Genomic DNA, 25,055 nt, shown 5'->3' on the forward strand with positions numbered 1-25,055 from the left:
AGGTGTGTGGGGGAGGGGGCCATTTTATTCTAAAAATGCATAATATATATATATTTTTAAATTATATTAGTGCAGACCCTCTTTCTCTAGTACATGCAGTCACAAACATACACTCACAGGCTTAGAATGGTTTCAAAGTTAACAGGAGAGCACAGCACAAGTGTGTTCATTCCTGCAGATTCCAGATGGAATTAAGGTAGGCCTCTTAAATGGGCAACAAACATCCCAGACAGACACACGCCAACATTCAGCACTGACACAATGGCCTCGGCAATTCACCTGGTTCACTTTGTCCTCAAAATCAGAATCATTCTTGTCATAGATCATCTGGGCGAGCCGGATTTGCTCTGCGGTCGCCTGCAGGCGAGAAGAGGTAGAGCGAGGAAGGATAAATGAGGAGGAAAAGAGGAAGGTGGGGGAGGAGGAAAAGAGAAGGAAGGAGAAGTAATGTTTTGAAGAAATTCATTAACACCTGAAGACCTGCTAAGTATGATCAAGTGAATTGTACTGTGTGTGTCCCTCACCTGGAGCTGTTTCTGTGGTTGAGTTGTGTGGGTGGCAGCAGGCAGCACTTTATCCCGAGTGCCCCGGGCTTTGTCGCCACCCAACGAGGTCATCATATACAGTATATACAAAACAATGTATGTACAAAATAGAAAAATCTGGAAGACAAAACAGAGAGAAAGAGGGATTGGGGTGGGAACAAAGGTCAAATGTGGATAGAAAGTCACACCAATAACGCAATCAGTATTTTCCCTACTCACTGACAGTTAAATAAAAGGTTAAATAAAAATACAAATAAATTACAGGTATAAGACAAACACTTATTTAAATTTAGGCCTAGGTTGTTAGGATAGTCCTGATTTTATTTTATTGCAGTTTATTTTGAGCTGAAATGCATTCCCTGGTCGTGGACAGGAGTAACCTGTATCAGACATCCACACGTCAACAAAGTCGGATGGGATTGCGCAACACCAAGTCTAAAAACACACAGTGATCTGACTGTATTGGCATAAATCTACGGTGAACAGTATCCCTAGACATACTTTATAAACTAGACTGTATAAACTGAGCGTTGAATACGGAGATTGAATAGTGAGATCTTCACACATTACACTGCTTGGTTCATATCGGACAATGCAGCTGCAGGTCAGTGGCTACCATTGGCAACTTACAGTAATGCATCCAAAAACACTGGCTCTAAAATATGATTATTTAGAGCAGCAACACCAGTTTGCCTTTGCGAAAGCAGTGGACTTGGAAACCTAGCAAATACTCTGACGGGGCCTATATTTGTATTTACAAAGCGAATTTATTATCATGAAAGCTAATGAGCTATTGGATCATATCACTCGCCAAGAGGTTTCACTGCTGTTGTGCAACAAAAAAACAAGTTACCGTAGCTATCGAATTTGGCCTCATCACCTCTAATAGTAGCTGGCTACTCATAAATCATTAATCTAGCTACACAATATATGACATAAACACACCCGAACGGTAAAAATATAGAAGTGTTAGCCAATATAATCACGGCCATCAAATGGGTGCAACGCAAACAATAATTGTTATTTATAGCTTGCCATAATTAAGTTAGAATTAAAAAAGAATGCATACCTATATAAATGACATTTATAATAAATTCCGTTAGTCTTCACACGTTCGATACGTTAACTCAAATGCAAGCGCGAGCGTTTCAAATACACGAATGTGGATTCTAGTCCTAGCTGCCAAACAATACACAACAGTGACAGACAGTGGGACCCCTTTGTCCTAGTTAGCTAAGTAGCTAGCTAGCTGAAAATGCAATTTAGGCTATTTATTGCAAAAAAATATACCAAACACGACGAACGGACATTCCTGTTCAAACATTATTGAATGTTGACCAACGGGGGTTCTCCCCAAGTGACAATAACAAACAACCGTTCTTCAGGTATCAAATAATGCTAGTTTGCTAGCTAACCACAAAGCTTTATCAATTCAATTCTGACGAAAATGGCCACAGCGTATGATCCAAGCTCCGACATTACTTGCCAGGGAACAAGCCAATAGAAAATAACAAAATACAGAGTGAAAAGATGGTTTAAAGAGACGAATAAATCGGTGATATTACACTTGAAGAGGGACGAGACTACACAAGGGTTTAAATTAGCTCAAGTATAAAGATAAATATTGAGTGCCTGAACGAGATTTGTTTTTTGTATTACCTGCTAACCGCTAACACGCTCTACTCAGTCAGCAGCAGACAAGGTCACGTGATATACGGCGTAGCTGCTGTCGTTGCTTTCCTCAGTGGGAGACAAGTACGCAGGCGCACGTCGTCCTCTTGGGGGTCATTGATACTCACAGCAAGCCATAAAGGGTCGTTGATTTAAGTTTTAGAGTATAGCCAGGGTCACCTATGATGTCTATGAATAATGTATCAGTAATTTGTCAGTAACACAGAAACCCTGTCCGTACAATGAATTGAACTTTGTAAGTACTGTAGGGCTACAATATCAACCAATGAGCAATTTGAGTAAGTCCAGCACAAATATAATGAAATAAACCACACACAAACAGCAACATGAAATAAGAGAAATCTTACATTTTTAATTTATCATTATTTTCATTTTAAAGATTTATAGGTTGGTTTCGGCTGTTGTTGACATCATACAATATCCCCAGGTTCAGTAATTTCTAAAAACATTCATGAGGTGTGTAAAGGTATAAAATAGGTCACCACCAAAGTAAAGACAGGGGTCAGTTCACACACTTCCTGGAACATATACATAAAAAGGTATGCATTTGTCCCTATGCATTTCACACATACACATTTATAAAATACATTTTAAAAGTGGTTATTTGTTCAACTTATGGTCGTAATTGGGTCTCTTTTTGTTCTCGCATTATCATGAAAACTCTCAAAGTTCCAAAAAGCAAAACTATGTCAGCCTACAAGTCTTTCACAGAAAGACTATAGAAAGGCAACAAAGTCACTCAAATATACCCTGCCTTTGCACATAAGGAAAAGAGCAGCTACACTCATCCCTTGATAGAAAAAAAGAAGAGTGACAAAAACGATGGTGCCTCCAGATGTATTCAACTCCAACCACTTCCCCCTACATCCTATGCGCTTGTCCAGGGATGTATTCATTCAGACCATGACCTTAGCAAACCGTTTTGCAATGGAAACCGTTTACTCCAAACGAAAATCCTTTCCAATGAAAACAAGAGTTTCTATTGGACCAATTCAGGTAAGTCTCTCCCTGCTTCATTCTGCATGCTTCTGTTGGCTTCTAGTGAATACACCTCAGATCTGTTAATATTGGTAAAGTCTTGGCAAAATGGCAACAATGCCATCTGGCTATCAGAGGGCATTGATGGAGTGATCACCATATTGCTTACACCTATTCAATTCTCTCAAATCTACACAAGTGCCTAGGACGAAAGGGCAAGGGTCTGATTTGGGATTCAGGCGCTTAAGGTCAGCACTGTCTGCAGGTTTTCATCCTCGTTTTTATATCGGCAGCTGGTTTAGAACATGGAAACCACTGGGTTATGTCACAAAGCAGGATCAAAGATTTAGCAAGATAATGTTTCAAAAATGTCCTCAAACAACTCCATATTTCCTAGTTCAAAGAGGGATAATCCACAACATCAACAGCCATGTATGAATGTTTATCCAAGTTAGCTAGCTGACTTAATGATCATGCTTTGTGATATACACAACCACCGACATGAATGGACCAGTAACTGTGAAGAAAGAGAACCAGCAGACACTGCGTTCCGCACGGCCCTGACGTTGAATGACCCGGCCGTAAACCATAACTAAGGGTGATAGTGAAAGGGGGAAAATAAATTATAATAAAGATAGTAGTAATATCAACAAGTGTACGTTTATGTCAAATCACACAGTCAGAATCAAAATAAAATAAGGATTCTTCAGGATTATTATTCATTGCAGAATACCTATGGCATTTAGCATCTACAGTCATCACTCCTTTACATCATCAGTCAGGGAAAAACAAAAAAACAAGTGGCTGCCGCTGTCTGATTGTTGTACTCATCCTCTGCTTCTTCTCACCTTGCGTCTGTTTGGGTAGTTTTTCCATCGCTACGGCTCTTATTGGTTGCCATGGCACAGGGTGGTAAGCTACCAACCAATGACCATGTCCTTTTTCAGTTTAACTATACTCCTGTTCCTTCCTTCAGAACTTTGTCTCTTATGTTCCCCCCATCCTCAATATTTTATATTGCCATCAGTTTCGGAGAGAGAGAAGGGGAACAGTAAGGAGTGTACCTCCAATGTTCGCACAAGGAAACGGTCTATGCCAGTATGACATACTCCCAAAAACAGGCAAAAAAATTGTAATAAAACGTTCAACTTTCATTTGAGTTTTTCAAAAGCGGACCTCTCAACTCATTACAACATCACTGGTTAATCATCTATATAAAAAAACAGGGAGCAGAGATGAAAGAACTGAATATAAACAGGGCAAAGTGCCAGGGAGGATGGAGGGATGCAACAAGGAGGTGTTGACGAGATACACATTGGTAATATGGAAGCCGTGATAAGAGGGGGTCCAAGATCATGCTCCTGAGTCCACAAAGGAGGGACACTAGTGAGTGAAACGCTAAAAGGAGGAAGAAGAGAGGGGGGCTGGGTAGTGGGGTAAGGAGAGAATAGCGGAGGAGAATAGAGGAGAAGGGAAGGCTAGCTCCAGAGGGCTGCGTAGTTGCCGTGAAGGCCCGAGCACAGCGGTCCGCCGGCCACAAACAGCTTGGTGCCGGAGTCGTCGTAGCAGTGTGTGTACACGGCGTTGGGAAACGAGTTGATGTCCGAGAAGTAGCTCCTCCACGTCTCGTCATGATTCTGAGGGAGAACGAGAGAAACAGGTGTGAGGGGAGGGGATGACATCAATGTTTCCCCTATATGCATTTAAATTGTGGCCTCCACTGGGGGGGACAGGGGGGGATATATTTCCAGGATGGTAAAACGTTTTCCAGTGTAAACTTTAACCAGATATAAAGCATGTAGAAAAATTATAATGGAGCAATATTTTTATTTTTTAAAGATCCTTTTTGAGACCTAACACTGCTGCTGAAAACAAGGGTGAAAGAACACGGAGGGGGAAATGGTTATTGTTGTCTTGTGCTAGCATCTTGTCAAGGCAGGTCCAAGATAGACTACAAACACATGAGGTCAGGAGTCACTGAATCACAGTTTCTTTTAGTGTACCCTAAAGTCAGCTGTTCATAAATATGTTCCGTGTCATGATAGTATTGTCAATAGTCACAATCTAGAAATGCTGGAGTAACCAGTATTTCATCCCATTCTTACAATAGAATTAAGGAGATGCACTTTATATACAAAAGTGTGTGCACATCCCTACAAATGAGTGGATTCAACTATTTCAGCCACACCAGTTGCTGACAGGTGTATAAAATCGAGCACACAGCCATGCAATCTCCATAGACAAACATTAACAGTAGAATGGCCTTACAGAAGAGCTCAGTGACTTTCAACGTGGCACCATTACAGGGCGCCACCTTTCCAAAAAGTCAGTCCGTCAAATTTCTGCCCTGCTAGAGGTGCCCCGGTTAACTGTAAGGGCTGTTATTGTGAAGTGAAAACTGCTAGGAGTAACAACGGCTCAGCCGCGAAGTGGTAGGCCACACAAGCTCACAGAATGGGACAATCAAGTGCTGAAGCACGTAGCATGTGTAAAAATTGTCTGTCCTCGGTTGCAACACCCACTACCGAATGCAGTGTAAACTGTAAAGTTTGGTGGAGAAGGAATAATGGCCTAGGGCTGTTTTTCATGGTTCAGGCTTGTAGTGTTCCTTCCAGAGAAGGAACACTACAACATCCAATGACATTCTAGACGATTCTGTGCTTCCAACTTTGTGGCAACAGTTTGGGGAAAGCCCTTTCATGTTTCAACATGACAATGTTCATATAGAAATGGCTAGTGGAGATCAATGTGAAAGAACTTGACTGGCCTGCACAGAGCCCTGACCTCAACCTCATTGAACACCTTTGGGATGAATTGGAACGCCGACTGCGAGCCATGCCTAATCACCCAACATCAGTTCCCGACCTCACGAATGCGTTTGTGGCTGAATGGATGCAAGTCCCTGCAGCAATGTTCCAACATCTAGTGGAAAGCCTTCCCAGAATTGTGGAGGCTGTTATAGACCAACTCCATATTAATACCCATGATTTTGGAATGAGATTTGTGAAGAGCAGGCATCCACATACGTTTGGTCATGTAGTGTACTACAAACAGACCAGCACAGGCTGCTCCTCCCAATCCATGCAGAGGCAGGTATTCACACAGGGTTAATGAACTGGGGACACAGGAGACACCTGAACCAGCAGATCTACTAAACTGTGAAAATGTGGATAACATCAGAGAGGGGAGAGATATTCACAGATCTCTCATCCATCAATAGCAGTGAGAACGTTAAACAAAAAATGTACACTGGGGCTACAACACGTTGACCCAAGCACTCCTGTTGACCACTCAAACACATTGAATCAAGTGGCTTATGGAGGACAGGTGATTATGACTTTTACTGCCACTCTGGCCTTCACATATGGAAAATTACAATTCCATGTGGTGTATCGTGAAGTCAAACCACTCATTGCCCCCTGACAGTATCAGACTGGGCTTAGTTCATCTCCAACCTGAAGTGCATGCAGTCCAGCATGAAGCCCCTGAGCAGACTGAATACCTGTTTGACTATAGCACAGTGGGTAAGCTACCAGCCTTTTACCACTTGCGGCTGGATGACTGTTTACCCCAGTGTGGGCTCCCAGAAGCATGCCACTCGCCATGAAGATACTACTGCACTGTTGGAGCTAGGAACACAAGCATTTTGCTACACACGCAATAACATCTGGTAAAAATATGTACATTTGATTTGAAGGGGAAAAAAAGTGATCAAGGAGATAAACCGAATGGAAGGACAAGATCTCATCACGGCCATGGAATTGGTCTCAGCCATGGTGGCTGTAAAGAAAATGGATAGAAGAGTGAGAATATGCATTGATCCAGTCCATCTCAACAAAGCACTCCTCAGGCCACATCATCCCATGAAAACAGTGGAGCAGGGGATCTCAGACGTGCCTGATGTAAAGCTATTCTTCATGTTGGATGGCAAGTTTTGGTTCTGGCAGAGCACACTTGATGAAGCGTCAAAGCTCGCCAACTTCTTGACCCCAGGGGGCAGATATCACTTCCTACGCATGCCCTGTGGAATCTCTACAGGAAGTGAAGTGTTTCAGGAGGTGCATGGAGCAGCTCTTCGCAGAACAACCCTGTCAAAATCATTATGGTCGACATCCTGGTCAGGAACACGACGAGCCCCTCCGCCAGATCATAGACAGGATAAAATCTCTTAATCTCAAATGAAATCCAGACAAATGTCGCTTCAGGGTCTCAGAGGTCCAGTATGTATACCCAGTATGTTCCCAGAAGAGTGGAGGCTGTATTAGCAGCAAAGGGGGGACCAACTTCATATGAACGCCCATGATTTTGGAATGAGAAGAGCAAGTGTCCACATATTTTGGCCATGTAGCGTAAATAGTAATAGCAGGACACTTCAAGTTAAAAGTTCCTGAGATGGGTATACAAAAGGGGAACAATAAATAAAAGAATCGTACCAGCCAGCCCTTCCCTGTGGTGAGTTTGAGGATGCCCTCTCCTGGGCGCTGCCGGAACCCGCCGGCCGGGCTGGAAGGGTCCTCCAGGAACCTCTGGGCTCTGATGTCATAGAACAGCAGGGAGCCCTGGCCTGTGCCCACAGTCACTATGTGTTCATAGAAACTCACCGAGCGGATGCCTGTGAACGAGCACACACAAATAAGTTAATACCTTGCCTTTAATAGCTTTATAAACGTCTTTAAAAAAGCTGTAATACATTTATTTCAAAAGTACTGCCTCTGCACTTCATTGTAATGCTGCGTTCAAATGCTACTCGGAAACTCGCATTTCCCAGTTGGTGAAGTCGTAAATACGACATCAGTGTGTCCAAGTGCTTTTGAATTCGGAACAACTCTTCAACCAATGATATTTTAGCTAGTTAGCTAACGTTGCTAACAATAATAATAATTTAGCAAGCTGACTAACGTTGCTAATAATAATAATAATAATAATAATTTAGCTAGCTGGCTAATGTTGCTAATAATAAATCTAGCTAGCTAACGTTCCTAATAATATTTTAGCTAGCTGGCTAACGTTGACAATATAGCCAAACTAACTACATTATTCACATTAAAATAATGTACAAATAATGTAAATGGATTTGTTTAATCATCTTTTGGTTGAAAAGGACAGTGATGAAACGGCACAACTCGTAAATTCGAGTTTCATTATTTTCTCCCGCCTTTCCAACTCGTAATCCCGACATGGAGGGCCATTCAAGTGAAATTTCAGAGTTGGTAACTCCTATTTCCGATAATTCCGACACCACTTGAAGGCAGCATAAGTGCAGAGCGGGTCTTGGCGAATGTTTGGATTTTGTTTTGCTTCTTGGTGGAATGTGTTTGTAGTACCTCGTGTTGCCTCTGGAAAAATGGAATGAAATGAAAGTTACAGAAAGTTTACAGAATGTATGCTATAGTGTTCTATATACCCTGTGTGTGTCAAACATTGTAGTGTGGTGTCAATTCCTTACCACTTCCCCTCTCCCGGGAGCTGACTGATTTGATGTTGTGAGTGGGCTGCCGGGGGTCTAGGAAGGACACATGGGCCTGAGAGCCCACCGCATACACCGACCAGTCCTGACCGTATGCCAGACATACATTCTCCTTGCAGTGAGGCAGCTTTGTGGACAGCAGCTATGAACAACAGATACACAGGCTTGTTAGACAGGGACAGACATGTACAGTACCAGTCAAAAGTTTGCACGCACCGGGGCCTCCCGAGTGGTGCAGGGGTCTAAGGCACTGAATCGCAGTGCTAGCTGCGTCACTACAGATCCTGGTTCAATCCCAGGCGGTGTTCCAGCCGACAGCAACCGGGAAACTCAATATGTGCAACTCAATATTAGGAAAGTGTTCCTAATCTTTGGTATACTCAGTGTGTTGTAGGCCACATTTCTAATAATAGCCTATGTAAATAGGCCTACTCTACATGTTGCTGCTTTCATAAGCTTTGTTCAGCTGTAAGTTCTTTTGACTTCTCATAAAAATGTTCCATCTTGATATTGTTTGCTAAATTTCACTTATTGTTCCCTCTAATATTTTCCATTCAAAATAGAGCTGTGATGTAAAGTCAGTCTATAGGCAATTTTCTAATTGTTCCCATTTGAAAGCTGCAATGTTTGGACATGGCACTATTAGCCTATTTGGGAAATACTCTAAATAACTAACTTGTCTTAATGGTTTTGATAGGCTATCAGTAGGATTTGGCTTTTGGCCGTTTGGTTGGCAACGGGAAGGAGGGATGCATGCATCCTTTATTTTATAATAGACTAAGCCTTGCCCAACTAAGGTTTGTTCAAACTACTAGTTAGATTTTTCTATCTCGCTATTGTTTGTTCTACCTCTAATTATTCCCGTAGGCCTATCATGTTTTTAGGTTATTCAAAAACAACTTCAAACTTCGAGAGAGCCTAGAACTCAGCTAGATAAATTAATTGTTTAATAATGAAATAGCACGGCGGGAGAAAGACAGCATGCATAAAAAATTAAGTCATATTCATATCAAATGGAGAGAAAATACCAAATGTGGATTTTAAAATAATTAAGACACCAGAGTGTCCTCTATAAAAACTAAAATAGGCTTCAGATCAACTGACATTGAGAGAAAGATAAAAACATTTGACTGGACATTCTGTGCTGCTTTGGTGAACATCTTATCTCTGTCTACATTGTTAAGTTGCATTCTGTAAATTGTTATAACATTTTTAAATACAGTGCATTCGGAAAGTATTCAGACCCCTGGACTTTTCCCACATTTTGTTACGTTACAGACTTATTCTAATATTGATCAAAAATGTTTTTTGACACCTAGGTTCCTCCAGACATGATGCTTGGCATTCAGGCCAAAGAGTTCAATCTTGGTTTCATCAGACCACACATGGCCTTTAGATGCCTTTTGGCAAACACCAAGCAGGCTGTCATGTGCCTTTTTACTGAGGCTTCCATCTGGCCACTACCATAAAGGTCTGATTGTTGGAGTGCTGCAGAGATGGTTGTCCTTCTGGAAGGTTCTCCCATCTACACAGAAGAACTCTGGAGCTCTGTCAGAGTCACCTCCCCGACCAAGGCTCTTCTCCCCCGATTGCTCAGTTTGGCCTTTCAGACAACTCTAAGATGTCTTGGTGGTTCCGAACTTCTTCCATTTAAGAATGGAGGCCACTGTGTTCTGGTATCTTTCCCCAGATCTGTGCCTCCACTGATTTCTTAGACCTCATGGCTTGGTTTTTGCTTTGACATGCACTGTCAACTGTGGGACCTTATATAGACAGGTGTGTTTCTTTCCAAATCATGTCCAATCAATTGAATTTACCACAGGTGTACTCCAATCAAGTTGTACTCCAATCAAGTTGTACAAACATTTCAAGGATGATCAATGGAAATAGGATGTACCGGAGCTCAAATTCGAGTCGCATAACAAAGGGACTGAACAACTATGTGCGCTAGGGTTTGGCGATGTTACAATGGTATCAGATATCAAAGATGATTGACAGCCATCGTCAATTTCAAATAGTCTGTAACACACAGTAAAGAGCTGACCGGGCAGCCCACAGCAGGCCCTGCCAAATGGCCTATTCCTTTGCTTTGGCATGCATAACCTACATATTGTTACATTACAGCCTTATTCTAAAATGGATTAAATAAATAAAAATCCTCATCAATCTGCACACAACACATTTTACAAATTCAAATAAAAACAGAAATGTCTTATTTGCACAATCGTCTTGACCAGAAATGTTTGGTATGCGAGGACATTCAACAAAAATGCAGTACTGTTTAATATTGACTCATGACGACACCAGCCAAGTCTTCATAATCTCCAATGTCCCCAAACAAGTACACAGTCACTGAACCAAACAAGCATTGCTATGCAGAGCGGAAACAGATATACTCAAACAGACCTTGCTCAAGTTTTGCTCTGCCTTCCAAAGGTGGAAATAGCCATCCAGGGACACTGCACCAAGCTCCTGAGAGAAGGCAAAACAAGATAGTGTGTAGGTCCCAGTAAGGACAGGGCTATAGTACAACACAGATTTTTACTAGAGACCACAGGCTGTGGTTTGTCTCAGAGGTCTAGGAGGGAGGTATGTCTGACCTTGTGGTTGTTGTTGAAGGCCAGGGCGCGCACTTTGCAGTTGTAGGGGTTGGTGTATTCCTTGGGGATGTCCTCCAGGGCACGGTGGGAGATGTGGGAGTAGCAGGGGACCCCCTCTTCGTCCTGCTGTCTCATGGAGTGGCTCAGAACCACCTCAGACACCTCCCACAGCCCCATTGAACCGTCCCGGGACCCTGAAGAACAGCAGCACATTGATTGTTTGGTTGATTTTATACAGAGACAATATTACACACATAAAAAACTATCGCAGATGAACAATAGTGTGAAGGTCTTCCTATGGCTTAGCAGTGTGTCACCTGACACGGCCATTCTGTCGCTGATCCACGCAATGGAGAAGATCCAATCTTTATGGCCATCCTGAAAAACAGAACTTGTTTCAATGTATGATCAGGCTTGCTTAGGCTGCCTCAGCCACCAGTGCTGTCCCACTTTGTGTAGCTCAGTACCAACACACCAAAAAGAGAGGGGAACCACTCACGTCCCCCACGCAGACGGGATCCAGGGTAGGAAGCCGGTAGACGGCCAGGCTGTTAGGGTTGTCTCCGCCGGTGGCCAACAGAGTGCCGGAGGGGTTAAGCTCAATGGCGTGGATCCCACAGCCTTGCTGGTCCAGCCCAGACACTGAGCCACTACCAGGGAGGAAGGGGGCCCCTATTGTACCCGCAACCCCCCCGGGGGCCCCTCCTCCGCCGTGTCGGTCCTTCAGCATTGGGATGCGGGTGATCTGCCCTGTCAGAACATCTGCCACAAATAGCTGGGGAGAGGAAGAAAGAAATCTGGTAAGAGAAAAAGTTAAATGGTCTGGAATCATTGCGGGTCGCATTTTTTTGGTTCATAATAGGTCAGTTCCAAGGTTTTCCGGTTAACAGCAAATGTTTATACACTTTTTTCCATTTTGAAAGAAGAAAGCAGAGTAGAGTAAAACAAGAGGCCAATGTCTCACCGTATTGCACTTGGTTCCACACACCACCTGGCGGTGGTTGAGCCACTGGGAGGCAAACACCTTGTTGAGGCGGCCAAGGGAGAACTCCCGCTCCTTGAGGATGCCCGGGAGGCGGCCAGCAGCAAAGCCCCGCAGGCTACGCTGGAGCCGCCACTCATGCTGCTGCTGCGGCCGAAACTCTCGGCCCCGGAGTGCACACACCACCGAGCACTGACTACGCCACCACTGCTGAGCGTGCCGGGACGAGGAGGACACACGCGTCCGCTTGCTCGCCGACTGGCACCAGGCCACCTGACGGAGGAGAGAGAAAGAGAGGAGAAAGGTTAGTACAAGGTTTAAATGAAATGAACAGCACCAAGTATTTAGAACAAGGTCATTCCAAGTGAATATGGAACAACATTTTCGTTACATTTGCCATGCTCCTGCAATTCAATAAACAAAGTTGTATTTTAGGCTAGAGAACGTATCTTTGACAGTTTGACTTTATGTGCATGTGTCTGTGTCGCTTCACAGTCCCTGCTGTTCCATATGGTGTATTTTTATCTGTTTTTTAAATCCGATTCTACTGCTTGCATCAGTTACCTGATGTGGAATAGAGTTCCACATAACCATGGCTCTATGTAGTACTGTGCGACTCCCATAGTCTGTTCTTGACTAGGGGATTGTGAAGAGACCTTTGGTGGCATTTCTTGTGTGATATGCATGCGTGTCCGAGCTACGTGCTAGTAGTATAAACAGACACCTCGGTACATTCAGCATGTCAACACTTCTTACAAAAACAACTAGTGAGGAAGTCAATCTGTGCTCCACTTTGAGCCATGAGAGGTTTATATGCATATCATTAATGTTAGCTCTGCGTGTTCATTTAAGGGCCAGACGTGGTGCCCTGTTCTGACCCAATCGTAATTCCTTCTATGGCACTTAACCACACAACCGAACAGGAGTCCAGGTGTGACAAATATATAGCATGTAGGACCTGCCTTGCTGTTGTTAAAAAGGCAAAGAAACAATTTATTATGGAGAGACTTCTCCCCATCTTAGTTACTGTTGTATCAACATGCTTTGAGCATGACAGTTAACAATCCAGGATTACCACATTTATTAAAGTAGTTAGTTGAGGTTTAGGATTTAGTGAATGATTTGTCCCAAATACAATGCTTTTTTTTTGTTGAAATAGTTAGGACTAACTTATTCTTCCCACCCATTCTGAAACTGCAGCTCTTTGCTAGGTGTTGCAGAGATTTCACTCGCTGTAGTAGCTGATGTGTATAGTGTTGAGTCAGCCACATTTATAAACACACTTTACTCAAAGCCAGTGGCATGTCGTTAGTAAAGATTGAAAAAAGTAAGGGGCCTAGACAGCTGCCCTGAGGAATTCCTGATTCTACCTGGATTATGTTGGAGGCTTCCACTAAAGAACACCCTCTGTGTACTGTTAGACAGTTAACTATTTATCCACAATATAGCAGGGGTGTAAAGCGATAACACATACACTTTTCCATCAGCAGATTATTGATCATAATGTCAAAAGCCACATTAAGTCATGCCTAAGTTTGCTAATCTTGCCAATGAAAAAAAGATTAAAAGTAATTGGCAATATCAGTGGGTTTTGTGATGAATGAGCCATCTGATTTAATGAATGACAGAGCTGAGTTTTCCCTTTTGCCTAACATTTCATTTAAGGTGCGCCAAAGCTTTTACTATCATTCATCTTTGTTTCATAGAATAGTTAATTATTTCTATTCACCTTAGTCACATAATTTCTCAATTTGCAGTATGTTTGCCAATCGGTTGTGCTGCCAGACTTATTTGCCATTAATTTTGCCTCATCCCTCTCAACCATACAATTTTTCAATTGCTCATCAATAGTAATTTCTTAAATTGGTGCATGCTTATTAGTAACTGGAATAAGAAATGTCATAAATATGTAAAGTGCAGTGTCTGCTTGCTCCTCATTACACACTACAGACCAACAAATATGAATTACATCAAAAAACAAAGGAATCACTACAAAACTTCTATGACCTCATACACTATATACTGGAGCTTTTATACCTTTCTGTTGATACCACGTGTGGTCCTCCCACTACAACTCGCCAGGAAAGCATGCAGTTTATTAGGCTACGGATTAAATAAGTTATCATCACAGGGTGGTGAAAGTGCAAGGTGATGAGCTTGATGCTCCTTTCCAATAAATATCGATGGACTTATTCTGGTGACATCATCAATGCTTGGCTGCCTTTTGACAAATAAACAATCTTGCTCTTTTTAATCTCATCATGTAGGCTATACATGCGCTCTAGTCAACAGTGTGCAGATACAGTACCTCATCTGCGCGCTTTCAGCTAGAGCACACGTGCCAATACCAGAGGGGACACATGCTATATAAAGCTTCTTTTTTTTTAAACGTAAGACAAACATCAGTAGAGTTGAAAATGCAATGGAAACCCATTGAACTTGTATTTTTTATTCAGTAGATGGGATTTGAACCGCAAAAGGTATTTTTATGTGCACTATGTCATCACGCACTGCCGTTTACCTGCAACAACTCTATTTAATGGAAACATCTCTGGTGGGAAACCGCGCATGTTGATTTGATGCAGATTTTTGAATATTCGCATGAAAATCTGTCACCAATTGGATGGAAACCTAGCTATTGAGAAGTTAACCTTTCTAACGATACACTTCTTATATCTCAACTCGAATTGCGAGCAGAGCAGACTACAAAAATGTGAGTATCAATGAACATTGATTCTGGGAAATAATTCCTCAGTTTGTCGCACTCGGCATTGCGATACCAATAGAAGCATTTTAGCCAAAGACGGCTATACTTGCTGTTTAGTCTGCGTTTTTAAAATAACCATAAATAACCATAAAGCACAATTATATAAGGAATTGTCAACTCGTTCTCGTTCTGAGAAATAAGGTATGCTACTTGATTTCAACATGGACAGGCTAGAATGCTGTTCAAACAGTTGGAAACGGACAGACGGGTGTGTTCATAACAATTCAACTGTTCTGCCTTGTAAGCTAGAAAATAGATCCTAGTTGGCTAAACTTGAAATATAATGATTACTTGGCTACCCACTAGCATGTGGGCTTGTGGTTGAGATATTGTTTATGAGACCTGTGTTAATGAAGCAATAAGGCCAGAGGGGTGTGGTATATGGCCAATATACCACGGCTAAGGGCTGGTCTTAGGCACGACGCAATGTGGAGTGCCTGGAAACAGCTCTTAGCCATAGTATATTGGCCATATACCACAAATTGCCCGAGGTGACTTATTGCTATCATGAACTGGTTACCAATGTAAACAGAGCAGTAAGAATTAGGGAATGCACGATATATTGGTACGCATATCGGAATCGGGCGATATTAGCTAAAAATGCCAACATCGGCATCAGCCCGATGTCTAATTCAACGGAGATGTGCAAAACCGATGTCAAAGCTGACGTGCATATGGATATAACGTAGGTAGATGACGTAATGACAACACAAAATATATATATAGCTCTACACAGCATTCCTAACCTAGCCCACAATGTCTGCTGTGTGGATCGAGCAGTCAACAAGTCAAGCAGTCATTTGAAAGAGTAAGAAAATTTCAACGAGACAACTTAAAGGCGAAATCCATTAAAGCCAAGATAATGGAATTCATTGCCCTTGAAAATGAACCGTTTTCTGTCGTGGAAGATGTTGGCTTTTGCCGACTGGACGAGCACTGGTACACCCTACCAAGTAGGCGCTATTTTTCAGATGTTGCTCTACTGGAGTTACAGCGATGTCAGCCCCATGAGCATTGAGTCTGATAGCACAGTGGGCCGACGAGGATTTTGTACTGAGGTAAGCCGTATTGCATGCTCAAGAAAGTGCCGGTTCTCATACCGCTGCAGCCATTTCAATGGCATTTGAGAACATGTTTGAAACATGAACACTCCGAGCTCCATTCGAACAACTGACTCGAGAAATAAGCTCAACTGCATCTGCAGCAGGCGTGATACCGTGTCATGGCATTGAAATGCCTGCTCAACAAAAATGCCAACAGACCATCGGGTTAAGTCGAAAGAGACCGTGAAAAAGCGATGCGGTGGCATTCTCTCTGAGCCGCTATTGTGTCACCACCGTGGTCGATGCCAGGTACAAGGACCGCTACTTCGACGCAGACAAGAAACAGAGTTTACGTGAAATGTTAAAGACACAGCTGGACAAGATGGAAATGGACACAGTGACAGCGTGTACCGAGGAAGAGGCCACAGACAGAGCTGAAACTTCACTGCTTGACATGCATGATGAAATCCTGGTTGAGACAAAACAAATGAACAACGAAACAGCACAGCAAGTAAGTGAAAGAAATAGGTTTTGATTATGTTTTACTGCTAATGGGGACATAGCTGCAGGCTGCATCACATCCGCAGTGATTGGGAGTCCCATAGTGCGGCGCACAATTGGCTTAGCGTCTTCCGGGTTTGGACCAGGGTATGCGTTCATTGTAAACAAGAATTTGTTCTTACCTGACTTGCCTAGTTAAATAAAAGGTTAGTTAAATATATGCAAGTTTTAAAAACGGAAATGCCAACAAAATAACTTTTTGGTACTAGAATGCTTAAAAGGACGGTAATATTTAAAATATCGTTATCGGTATCATTTTTTTGGGCAAGGAAAATGTATATCGGCCAAAACTTTAATATCGGTTCATCCCTCGTAAAAATACACGTTGTCATACGGTCTAATATACCACAGCTTTCAGCAACTCAGCATTCAGGGCTTGAACCACAGAGTTTATAATTGTCTTTATACCATGGCATTGTTGAATTTTAGAGGACGGATTATTTCCCTATAAACACACTGTATATTTAAAAGGTAGAATTCAATAGCTATAGTTCATTCTTACATGTTCTATTTTGAGCTGATTTTGAAAGCAAACGTAAAATTGAAAACATTACTGACATGAAAATCGAATTCAACAATGGCAGGCTAGGACAGATGGTTTGGTTAGCAAAACTAGCAAGTTTGTTTGGTTACCTTGACAACTACTGTAGCTATCTATTAAACTTGCTAGCTCCTTCTGGCTCCCGAGTGGTGCAGTCTAAGGCACTGCTTCTCAGTGCAAGAGGAGTCACTACAGTCCTTTGTTCGAATCCAGGCTGCATCACAATTGGCCGTGAGTGTGAGTCCCATAGGGCAGCACACAATTGGCCCAGCGTCGTCTGGGTTTGGCCGTCATCGTAAATAAGAATTTGTTCATAACTGACTTGCCTAGTTAAATAGAAGTTTAAAAATTAAATAAAAACAGATGTCATTCGTGCAGGCCAATTATATATTTGCTGAATTCAACTAACATGTCACCTTTGGATTTCTTGGTCGTCAATTCATACTTGCATTGTTGTAACATAGGAACTAACAGTGTTATTACTTGGACATTAATGCAGTATGGGCTTTGTATGTGGTCGTGGTACATCAACATGGGAACACGATGCCGGATGTGGCACTGAATTTGGGGGCAATACTTTAACAACTCTTTTTACATACATTTTAATTCACAAAAATGTTTGCCAACCACATGGATATAGTCTAAAATAATAACTGAAATTGAGTTTAACGCAACTGCATTCGGGTATACAACATATGGCTTAACCACCCTTATCCAGTCGAATAGGACATAACCTAGCTAAAAATTCCTATGATTTTACACAGCTACTGAAATTGTATTCCATTCTCAGAATGATTATTCTATATATTTTTCCATCCATCCCCTACGATCCAATATTACATCCCGTGCTTAGGAAAAAGCATTAGTTGTTGTAGGCCTAGGGCCTAACCAGAAACACTCACACACGTCTAATTTAACTAGCTAACTAAATTAGCTAGCTAACCAGTTAGAGAAACGGTCCATGTAATAAAATAAAAAAGACAGTCAAACGACAACTTTTAAAATAGAAAGATGAACTAACATAAGCTAAGCACACTGGCCAGTGAGCTGGCTAACGTTAGCCATGGCATTCTAGCTAGTAACACGGATAGAGTTCTTTAGGAAGCTAACGTTATTAATAGTTATCTAGTTACTGTAACGTTACACTTTAAAAACTGGACGTGCTTTTTTTTTTATCTGCGTGGCGTTAGCTATCGAGCTAAATTCGCTACGAATATGTTAGTAGTTAGCTAGCTCAACCAGTCAAGGCAAAGTGGTAACGTTAGCTAGCCAACTAGGCTAACCAAGATTTGCTCGAATGGCTAACGGCAATTGACTGAAACACCAGTCTGTTTCCTCATACCTGTTGTTGTTGGTCCTTGGACTCCCCTGCCTTCCTTTTCCTGCTAACTGTTTTTCTCGCCATAATCTGACACACACAAATCCCTCACCCACATGGAGGCCAAATAATGACGCTAAGTACTGGGTCATATAATGGCGATAAGCTATTTTGTTGTCTTGCTCCGAGTATAGCAGCGCCCGGCGACGTGGAAGGACGATCACATAAGGGTGAGGTTGACGAGCTAGCTTCCCTTCCACTCCGGCCTCCGAAACTCAAACTCTAGCTACGCGCGTAGATTCGCTTGTAACCTACTAAAATGTGTTTCGGTCGATGAGCCAAGATATGAGACTCTCCTACAGTACAAATCGATTTTTATATTTTATCCAATTGTTCTTTCTTTACAAATCGCGTCACCAACGGCAACAACATTCTGCCGCGCGCAGCCGCAGTCAAGTTAAACATCAACAAAAACAAGGTCGAACGTGCATGTTTACGATAAAGCGTGCGCGTTCACGAACCATTTGTCATTGGCGTCATATTTATGCTTCCGAACTCTTTGCTCTAATGATTTATTGAAAAAGCACAATATTTTTTCAATTCAGAGTTCATGCAAACATCAAATGTATGAGACTAACAGATTACATTGATCGTGCCAAAATAAATGTGCATCACATAGAATATATTGTAATATGGGGGACAGGGAATCCCCCCAAAAAACTATAGAGAAGTCACTCTGTAACAGGCGTCGCGTGCGCGAGCGTTGCAACATAAATTTAGAAATCTATATTATTCAATTATTGCGCCAACGAACATCTGCGTTGCCAAGGGCTAACACTATTCCACTAACCCAAACCAGCTGCGCCCGTGCGCAATTGTGCATAAATGTATTTTGTCCCCCCACCAAACGCAATCACTACACGCAGGTTAAAATATCAAAACAAACTCTGAACCAATTATATTAATTTGGGGACAGGTCAAAAAGCATGAAACATTTATGGCAATTTAGCTAGCTAGCTTGCACTAACTAATTTGTTCTTTTTAGCTAGCTTGCTGTTGCTAGCTAATTTGTCCTGGGATATAAACACTGAGTTGTTATTTTACCTGAAATGCACAAGGTCCTCTACTCTGCCAATTAATCCACACATAAAACGGTCAACCGAATCGTTTCTAGTCATCTCTCCTCCTTCCAGGCTTTTTCTTCTCTTGACTTTATATTGCGATTGGCAACTTTCATAAATTAGGTGCATTACCGCCACTGACTTCGTTTGTCTTTCTGTCATCCACATGGGTATAACCAATGAGGAGATGGCACGTGGGTACCTGCTTCTATAAACCAATGAGGAGATGGGAGAGGCAGGACTTGCAGCGCGATCTGCTTCAGAAATAGAACTGACTTCTATTTTAGCCCTTGGCAATGCAGACACTCGTTGGCGTGTGCGAGCAGTGTGGGTGCAATAATTGAATAACATAGATATCGAAATAGATTTTGCAACGCTCGCACACGCGAGCGGTGAAGTCATCCTGTAAAATAGAAGTTCTATTTCTAACGCAGATTGCGCTGCAAGTCCTGCCTCTCCCATCTCCTCATTGGTTTAACAGAAGCAGCTACCCATGTGCCAGCTCCTCATTGGTTACACCCACGTGCCGGTAATGCACCTGATTTATGAAAGTTGCCAATCACAATATAACGTCAATGTTTTATGAGCTGAAATTAAAGATCCCAGAAATGTTCCACATGTACAAAAAGCTTATTCCTCTCAAATTTTGTGCACAAATTTATTTACGTCCCTGTTAATGAGCATTCCTCATTTACCAAGACAATCCATCCATCTGACAGGTGTGGCATAACAAGAAGCTGATTTAACAGCAAGGCCATTACAAAGGTGCATCTGGTGCTGGGGACAATAAAAGGCCACTCTAAAATGTGTAGTTTTGTCATACAACACAATGCCACAGATGTCTCAAGTTTTGAGGGAGTGTGCAGTTGTCATGCTGACTGCAGGAATGTCCACCAGCGCTGTTGCCATAGAATTTAATGTTCATTTCTCGACCATATGCCGCTTCCAACGTCATTTTAGAGAATTTGGCTGTACGTTCAACCACCCTCACAACCTCAGACCACGTGTAACCATGTCTGTCCAGGACCTCCACATTCGGCTTCTTCACCTGCGGGATCGTCGTATTTCTGTCTGTAATAAAGCCCTGTGGTTAAAACCTCATTCTGATTGGCTGGACCTGGTTCCAAAGTGTGTGGGCCTATTCCCTTTGAGAATGGATAAGTTATTAATTACACTTTTGGAAGGTGTATCAATACACCCAGGCACTACAAAGATACAGGCATCCTTCCTAACTCAGTTGCTGGAAAGTAAGGAAACCGCTCCGGGATTTCACAATGAGGCCAACAACAACGGTGACTTTAAAACAGTTACAGAGTTTAATGGCTGTGATAGGAGAAAACTAAGGATGGATGAAAACATTTTAGTTACTCCACAATCCTAACCTGATTGACAGAGTGAAAAGACGTAAGTCTGTACAGAGTGCAAATATTCCAAAACATGCATCCTGTTTGCAATAAGGCACTAACGTTAACCTTCAAAGAATGTGGGATAGAAATTGACTTCATGTCCTGAATACAATGTGTTATGTTTGGGGCAAATCCAACACAACACATCACTGAGTCCCACTCGACATATTTTCAAGCATGGTGGTGGCTGCATCATGTTATGGTTATGCTTGTCATCAACAAAGACTAGGGAATCTTTCAGGATAAAATAAAGTGAATAGCACTAAGCACAGGCTAAATCTTAAAAGCAAAACCTGGTTCTGTCTGCTTTCCAACAGACACTGGGAGACAAATTCACCTTTTCAGCAGGACTATAACTTAAAACACAAGGCTAAATATACACTGGAGTTGCTTACCAAAACAACATAGCATGTTCATGAGTGGCCTTGTTACAGTTTATTTAAATTGGCTTGAAAATGGCTGACAAGCAGTGATCAACAACGAACTTGACAGAGCTTGAAGAATTTAAAAAATAATAATTTGCAGACCTACCCAGAAAGACAAAAGGTGTTGATTCTAACATGTATTGATTGACTCAGATAGTTCAATACATATCTAATGAAGATACACTGAATGTACAAAACATTAAGAACACCTTCCTAATATTGTGTTGAACCCCCCTTTTGCCCTCAGAACAGCCTCAAATCATGGGGGCATGGACTCTACATGGTGTCAAAAGCATTCCACAGGGATGCTGGCCCATGTTGACTCCCACAGTTGTGTCAAGTTGGCTGGATGTCCTTTGGGTGGTGGACCATTCTTGATATACACAGGAAACAGTTAAAAGTTGTTTTTTTAAACAAGCAGCGTTGCAGTTCTTGACACAAACTGGTGCGTCTGGCACTTACTACCATACCCTGTTTAAAGGCACTTACATTTTTTGTCTTGCCCATTCCTCCTTTGAATGGCACACACACAATCCATGTCTCAATTGTCTCAAGGCTTAAAAATACATCTTTAGCCTGTCTCCTCCCCTTCATCTACACTGATTGAAGTTGATTTAAAAAGTAACATCAATAAGGGATCGTAGCTTTCACCTGGATTCACTTGGTCAGTATATGTCATGGAAAGAGCAGGTGTTCATAATGTTTTGTACACTTTTTTTAAAATGAATTTCTTACAAATGTTAGAATTTTTTCCACTTTGACAAAGCATTGTGTAGATCGTTGACAAAAAATATATAAATATATATTTTAACCCCACCTTGTAACACAACATGTGAAAAAAAGTCAAGGGGTGTGAATACTTTCTGAAGGCACTGTTTGTGTGCAGAAATGCTTGATTGTGTGTTTGATGTTAACAGACAGGTCTATTTTCTGGGTGACCTGAATATTGACTGATTAGCTACTATCTGTCCTCTCAAGAGGAAGCTTCTAACTGTGATTAATGCCTGTAATATGATCCAGGTTATCGCACAACCAACAAGAGTGCATACCAATAGTGTTAGATGTGAAATCCAGTTGTCTTGATCATGTCTTCACTAATGCTGCTGAGCTTTGCTCCAAAGAAATATCAGTTCCCACTGGCTGTAGTGACCATAACATTGTGGCAATAACAAGGGAAAGCCAAAGTGCCAAAGGTTGGGCCTAAAGTAATACAGTGGGGAGAACAAGTATTTGATACACTGACGATTTTGCAGGTTTTCCTACTTACAAAGGATGTAGAGGTCTGTAATTTTTTATCATAGGTACACTTCAACGGTGAGAGACGGAATCTAAAACAAAAATCCAGAATATCACATTGTATGATTTTTAAGTAATACATTTCCATTTTATTGCATGACATAAGTATTTGATCACCTACCAACCAGTAAGAATTCCGGCTCTCACAGACCTGTTAGTTTTTCTTTAAGAAGCCCTCCTGTTCTCCACTCATTACCTGTATTAACTGCACCTGAACTCGTTACCTGTATAAAAGACACCTGTCCACACACTCAAACAGACTCCAACCTCTCCACAATGGCCAAGAGCAGAGAGCTGTGTAAGGACATCAGGGATAAAATTGTAAGGATTTTTGTTTTAGATTCCGTCTCTCACAGTTGAAGTGTACCTATGATAAAAATTACAGACCTCTACATGCTTTGTAAGTAGGAAAACCTGCTAAATTGGCAGTGCATCAAATACTTGTTCTCCCCACAGTATATAAGAGATCATACAAAATGTTTTGATGATGTAAAACATGTATGTTGGTCTGATGTGTACGAGGAAGTGATTCCAGAGGCAACACTTAAAGTATTTCTAAAATTATTCATGCCAGTTGTTGACAAAGCATGCACCTGTTAAGAACTTAACTGTGGGGCCTCCCGAGTGGCCCATCGGTCTAAGCCACTGCATTGCAGTGCTTGAGGACATCACAATTGCCATAAAAGTTTGCTTATCGACCTGTCCCCAAATTAATATAGTTGGTTCAGAGTTCGTTTTGATATTTCAACCTGCTTGTCCTGATCACATCTGGTGTGGGTGGACAAAATCAACATGCGCGTGAGCGGTCTGGTCAGCATGTTAGGCAGAATGAGTCATTCTGTCAATGAAAGGGATATTTGGTCAATAGAATAAACAATCATGGCATCAAAAGCCTGCAGTTTCACATTACCACAGGTATCAACTGATGAAGTGCTCAAAGCGTTCATGTGCTTACCTGAGGAAAAGTCACCTGGGCTCGATCTCATTGACAAAAAACGACTGACTAGCAGCACCCTATATTGCAGTGCTAATTAACCTTATTTTTAACCTCCCATTACTCAAGGGAAAGTTTCCTAAATGAATGGAAGCATGCAAAATTGTGTCCAATTCCAAAAGACAAAAAAAATACTTTTTAGTGTATCAAAAAGTAGCCTACTGTCGTCATTTAGTAAGATTTTGGAAGCAATTGTCAGTAACCATGTATGGGAGTATATAGAACAAATGAAAATGCTCAAAGCCTACCAACATGCATACCGTAAGGATCACTCGACTGCAACAGCTCTGGTTGATTTAACAGATCAATAACTTAGGGCCTGGTTGCATAAAACATCTTCAGTGTATCCCTTAAGTATTTACCTCAAGGAATAATTTCCCCTTATCTAGGGGAATTGTTTAAGGCGGTTGCATAGGGCCGCGCAAACGTTTTCCTTAGGTAATGGCATACTTAAGGGGTTTTACAGTAGTTTGAAGGCATGTATGGCAGAAATTCTCTGGTTATCACGATTCACTATATGAAGGTGATCTCGTCAAATAAAATCACATTTATTTTAGGAGATCACAAAATAGAACTTCTACATTCAAGACAGGATGTTTCTTGGAGTTACTTTTTTCTCAACTAGTTTCTATTACTTTCTAGCATGTCAGGTAGCCATGGATTGTGCACATTCCATTGTTTAGCTAAGTAGCTAGCTAGCTATACACCTAGCTTTCTGGTAGATATTTTCCATTTGCAACCAGGGCAGAGGAAAGCAACATTCAACTCCAAAAATGATATTTAAATTGACACCCATACTGAATGAAGCACTTAAGGGACCTCATGGGCACCCTTAACATTTTCCACTTAATTTAAGAGGGATATTAGCTGTAAAATGTTGTACTTGCTGTATACAAATGATTTCCCTCTGGTGCTATCCAAATATATGGCAACCATGTTTGCTGATGATACCACTGTCTATGTAACAGGCAATTCTGTAGGGCAGCTGAAAGAGGCTCTTGAAGCTGACAAAAATATTTCAAATTGGATAACCCAGAACAAATGAGTGCTAAATATAAAGGAAACCAAGGCAATGCTAATATGTACGAAGAGGAGAAGGAAGACGCTACCCTCCTTACAGCTGACGGACACCCATAGAAGAGGATTTAGAGACACGGCTGTTTGTTGTTTAGCAGCACACGGTCTCTCTTGTTCATCACACATTTCACAGCTCTGCAACAAAATCAGAAATATATGCCAGAGCACATTTTAAAACAAACCTCAAGCTCTCATCCATAGTCAAATTAACTACTGTACTGCTCTGTCATCTGGAGTAATGC

General features: G+C 41.7%; 2 protein-coding genes across 5 annotated transcripts in view; both read right to left on the minus strand.

The window, feature by feature from the left end:
* Positions 1-2,327, minus strand: part of LOC109891363 (ubiquitin-associated protein 2) — a 28,614-nt gene extending 26,287 nt beyond the window's left edge. For 2 of the 3 annotated variants that reach the window (XM_020483841.2, XM_020483839.2), the window contains exons 1-3: positions 2,205-2,327; positions 525-662; positions 280-357 (exon numbers count right to left, since the gene is read on the minus strand). In XM_020483841.2, coding sequence (XP_020339430.1) covers positions 280-357; positions 525-620 — 174 coding nt within the window. In that variant the 5' untranslated portion in view covers positions 621-662; positions 2,205-2,327. Of the gene's footprint in view, positions 1-279; positions 358-524; positions 663-1,614; positions 2,139-2,204 lie in introns of those variants that run through there. The other variant, XM_031825556.1, reaches the window with a different exon arrangement.
* A 237-nt stretch (positions 2,328-2,564) lies between these two features.
* Positions 2,565-19,011, minus strand: LOC109891364 (DDB1- and CUL4-associated factor 12). Of its 2 annotated transcripts, XM_020483842.2 has the most exons (10): positions 18,519-19,011; positions 12,247-12,537; positions 11,782-12,057; positions 11,600-11,660; positions 11,283-11,476; positions 11,089-11,154; positions 8,662-8,824; positions 8,540-8,551; positions 7,649-7,827; positions 2,565-4,852 (listed from the first exon to the last, which is right to left on the minus strand). In XM_020483842.2, exons 1-10 carry the CDS (start codon positions 18,579-18,581, stop codon positions 4,694-4,696), a joined length of 1,464 nt encoding a protein of 487 aa, XP_020339431.1. In that variant the 5' UTR covers positions 18,582-19,011; the 3' UTR covers positions 2,565-4,693. The 2 variants fall into 2 exon arrangements, with proteins under 2 accessions (XP_020339431.1, XP_020339432.1); XM_020483843.2 differs by lacking the exon at positions 8,540-8,551.
* Positions 19,012-25,055: the final 6,044 nt, after the last annotated feature.

The sequence above is a fragment of the Oncorhynchus kisutch genome, linkage group LG5, assembly GCF_002021735.2.
Source record: "Oncorhynchus kisutch isolate 150728-3 linkage group LG5, Okis_V2, whole genome shotgun sequence".
NCBI classification, from domain to species: Eukaryota; Metazoa; Chordata; class Actinopteri; order Salmoniformes; family Salmonidae; genus Oncorhynchus; species Oncorhynchus kisutch.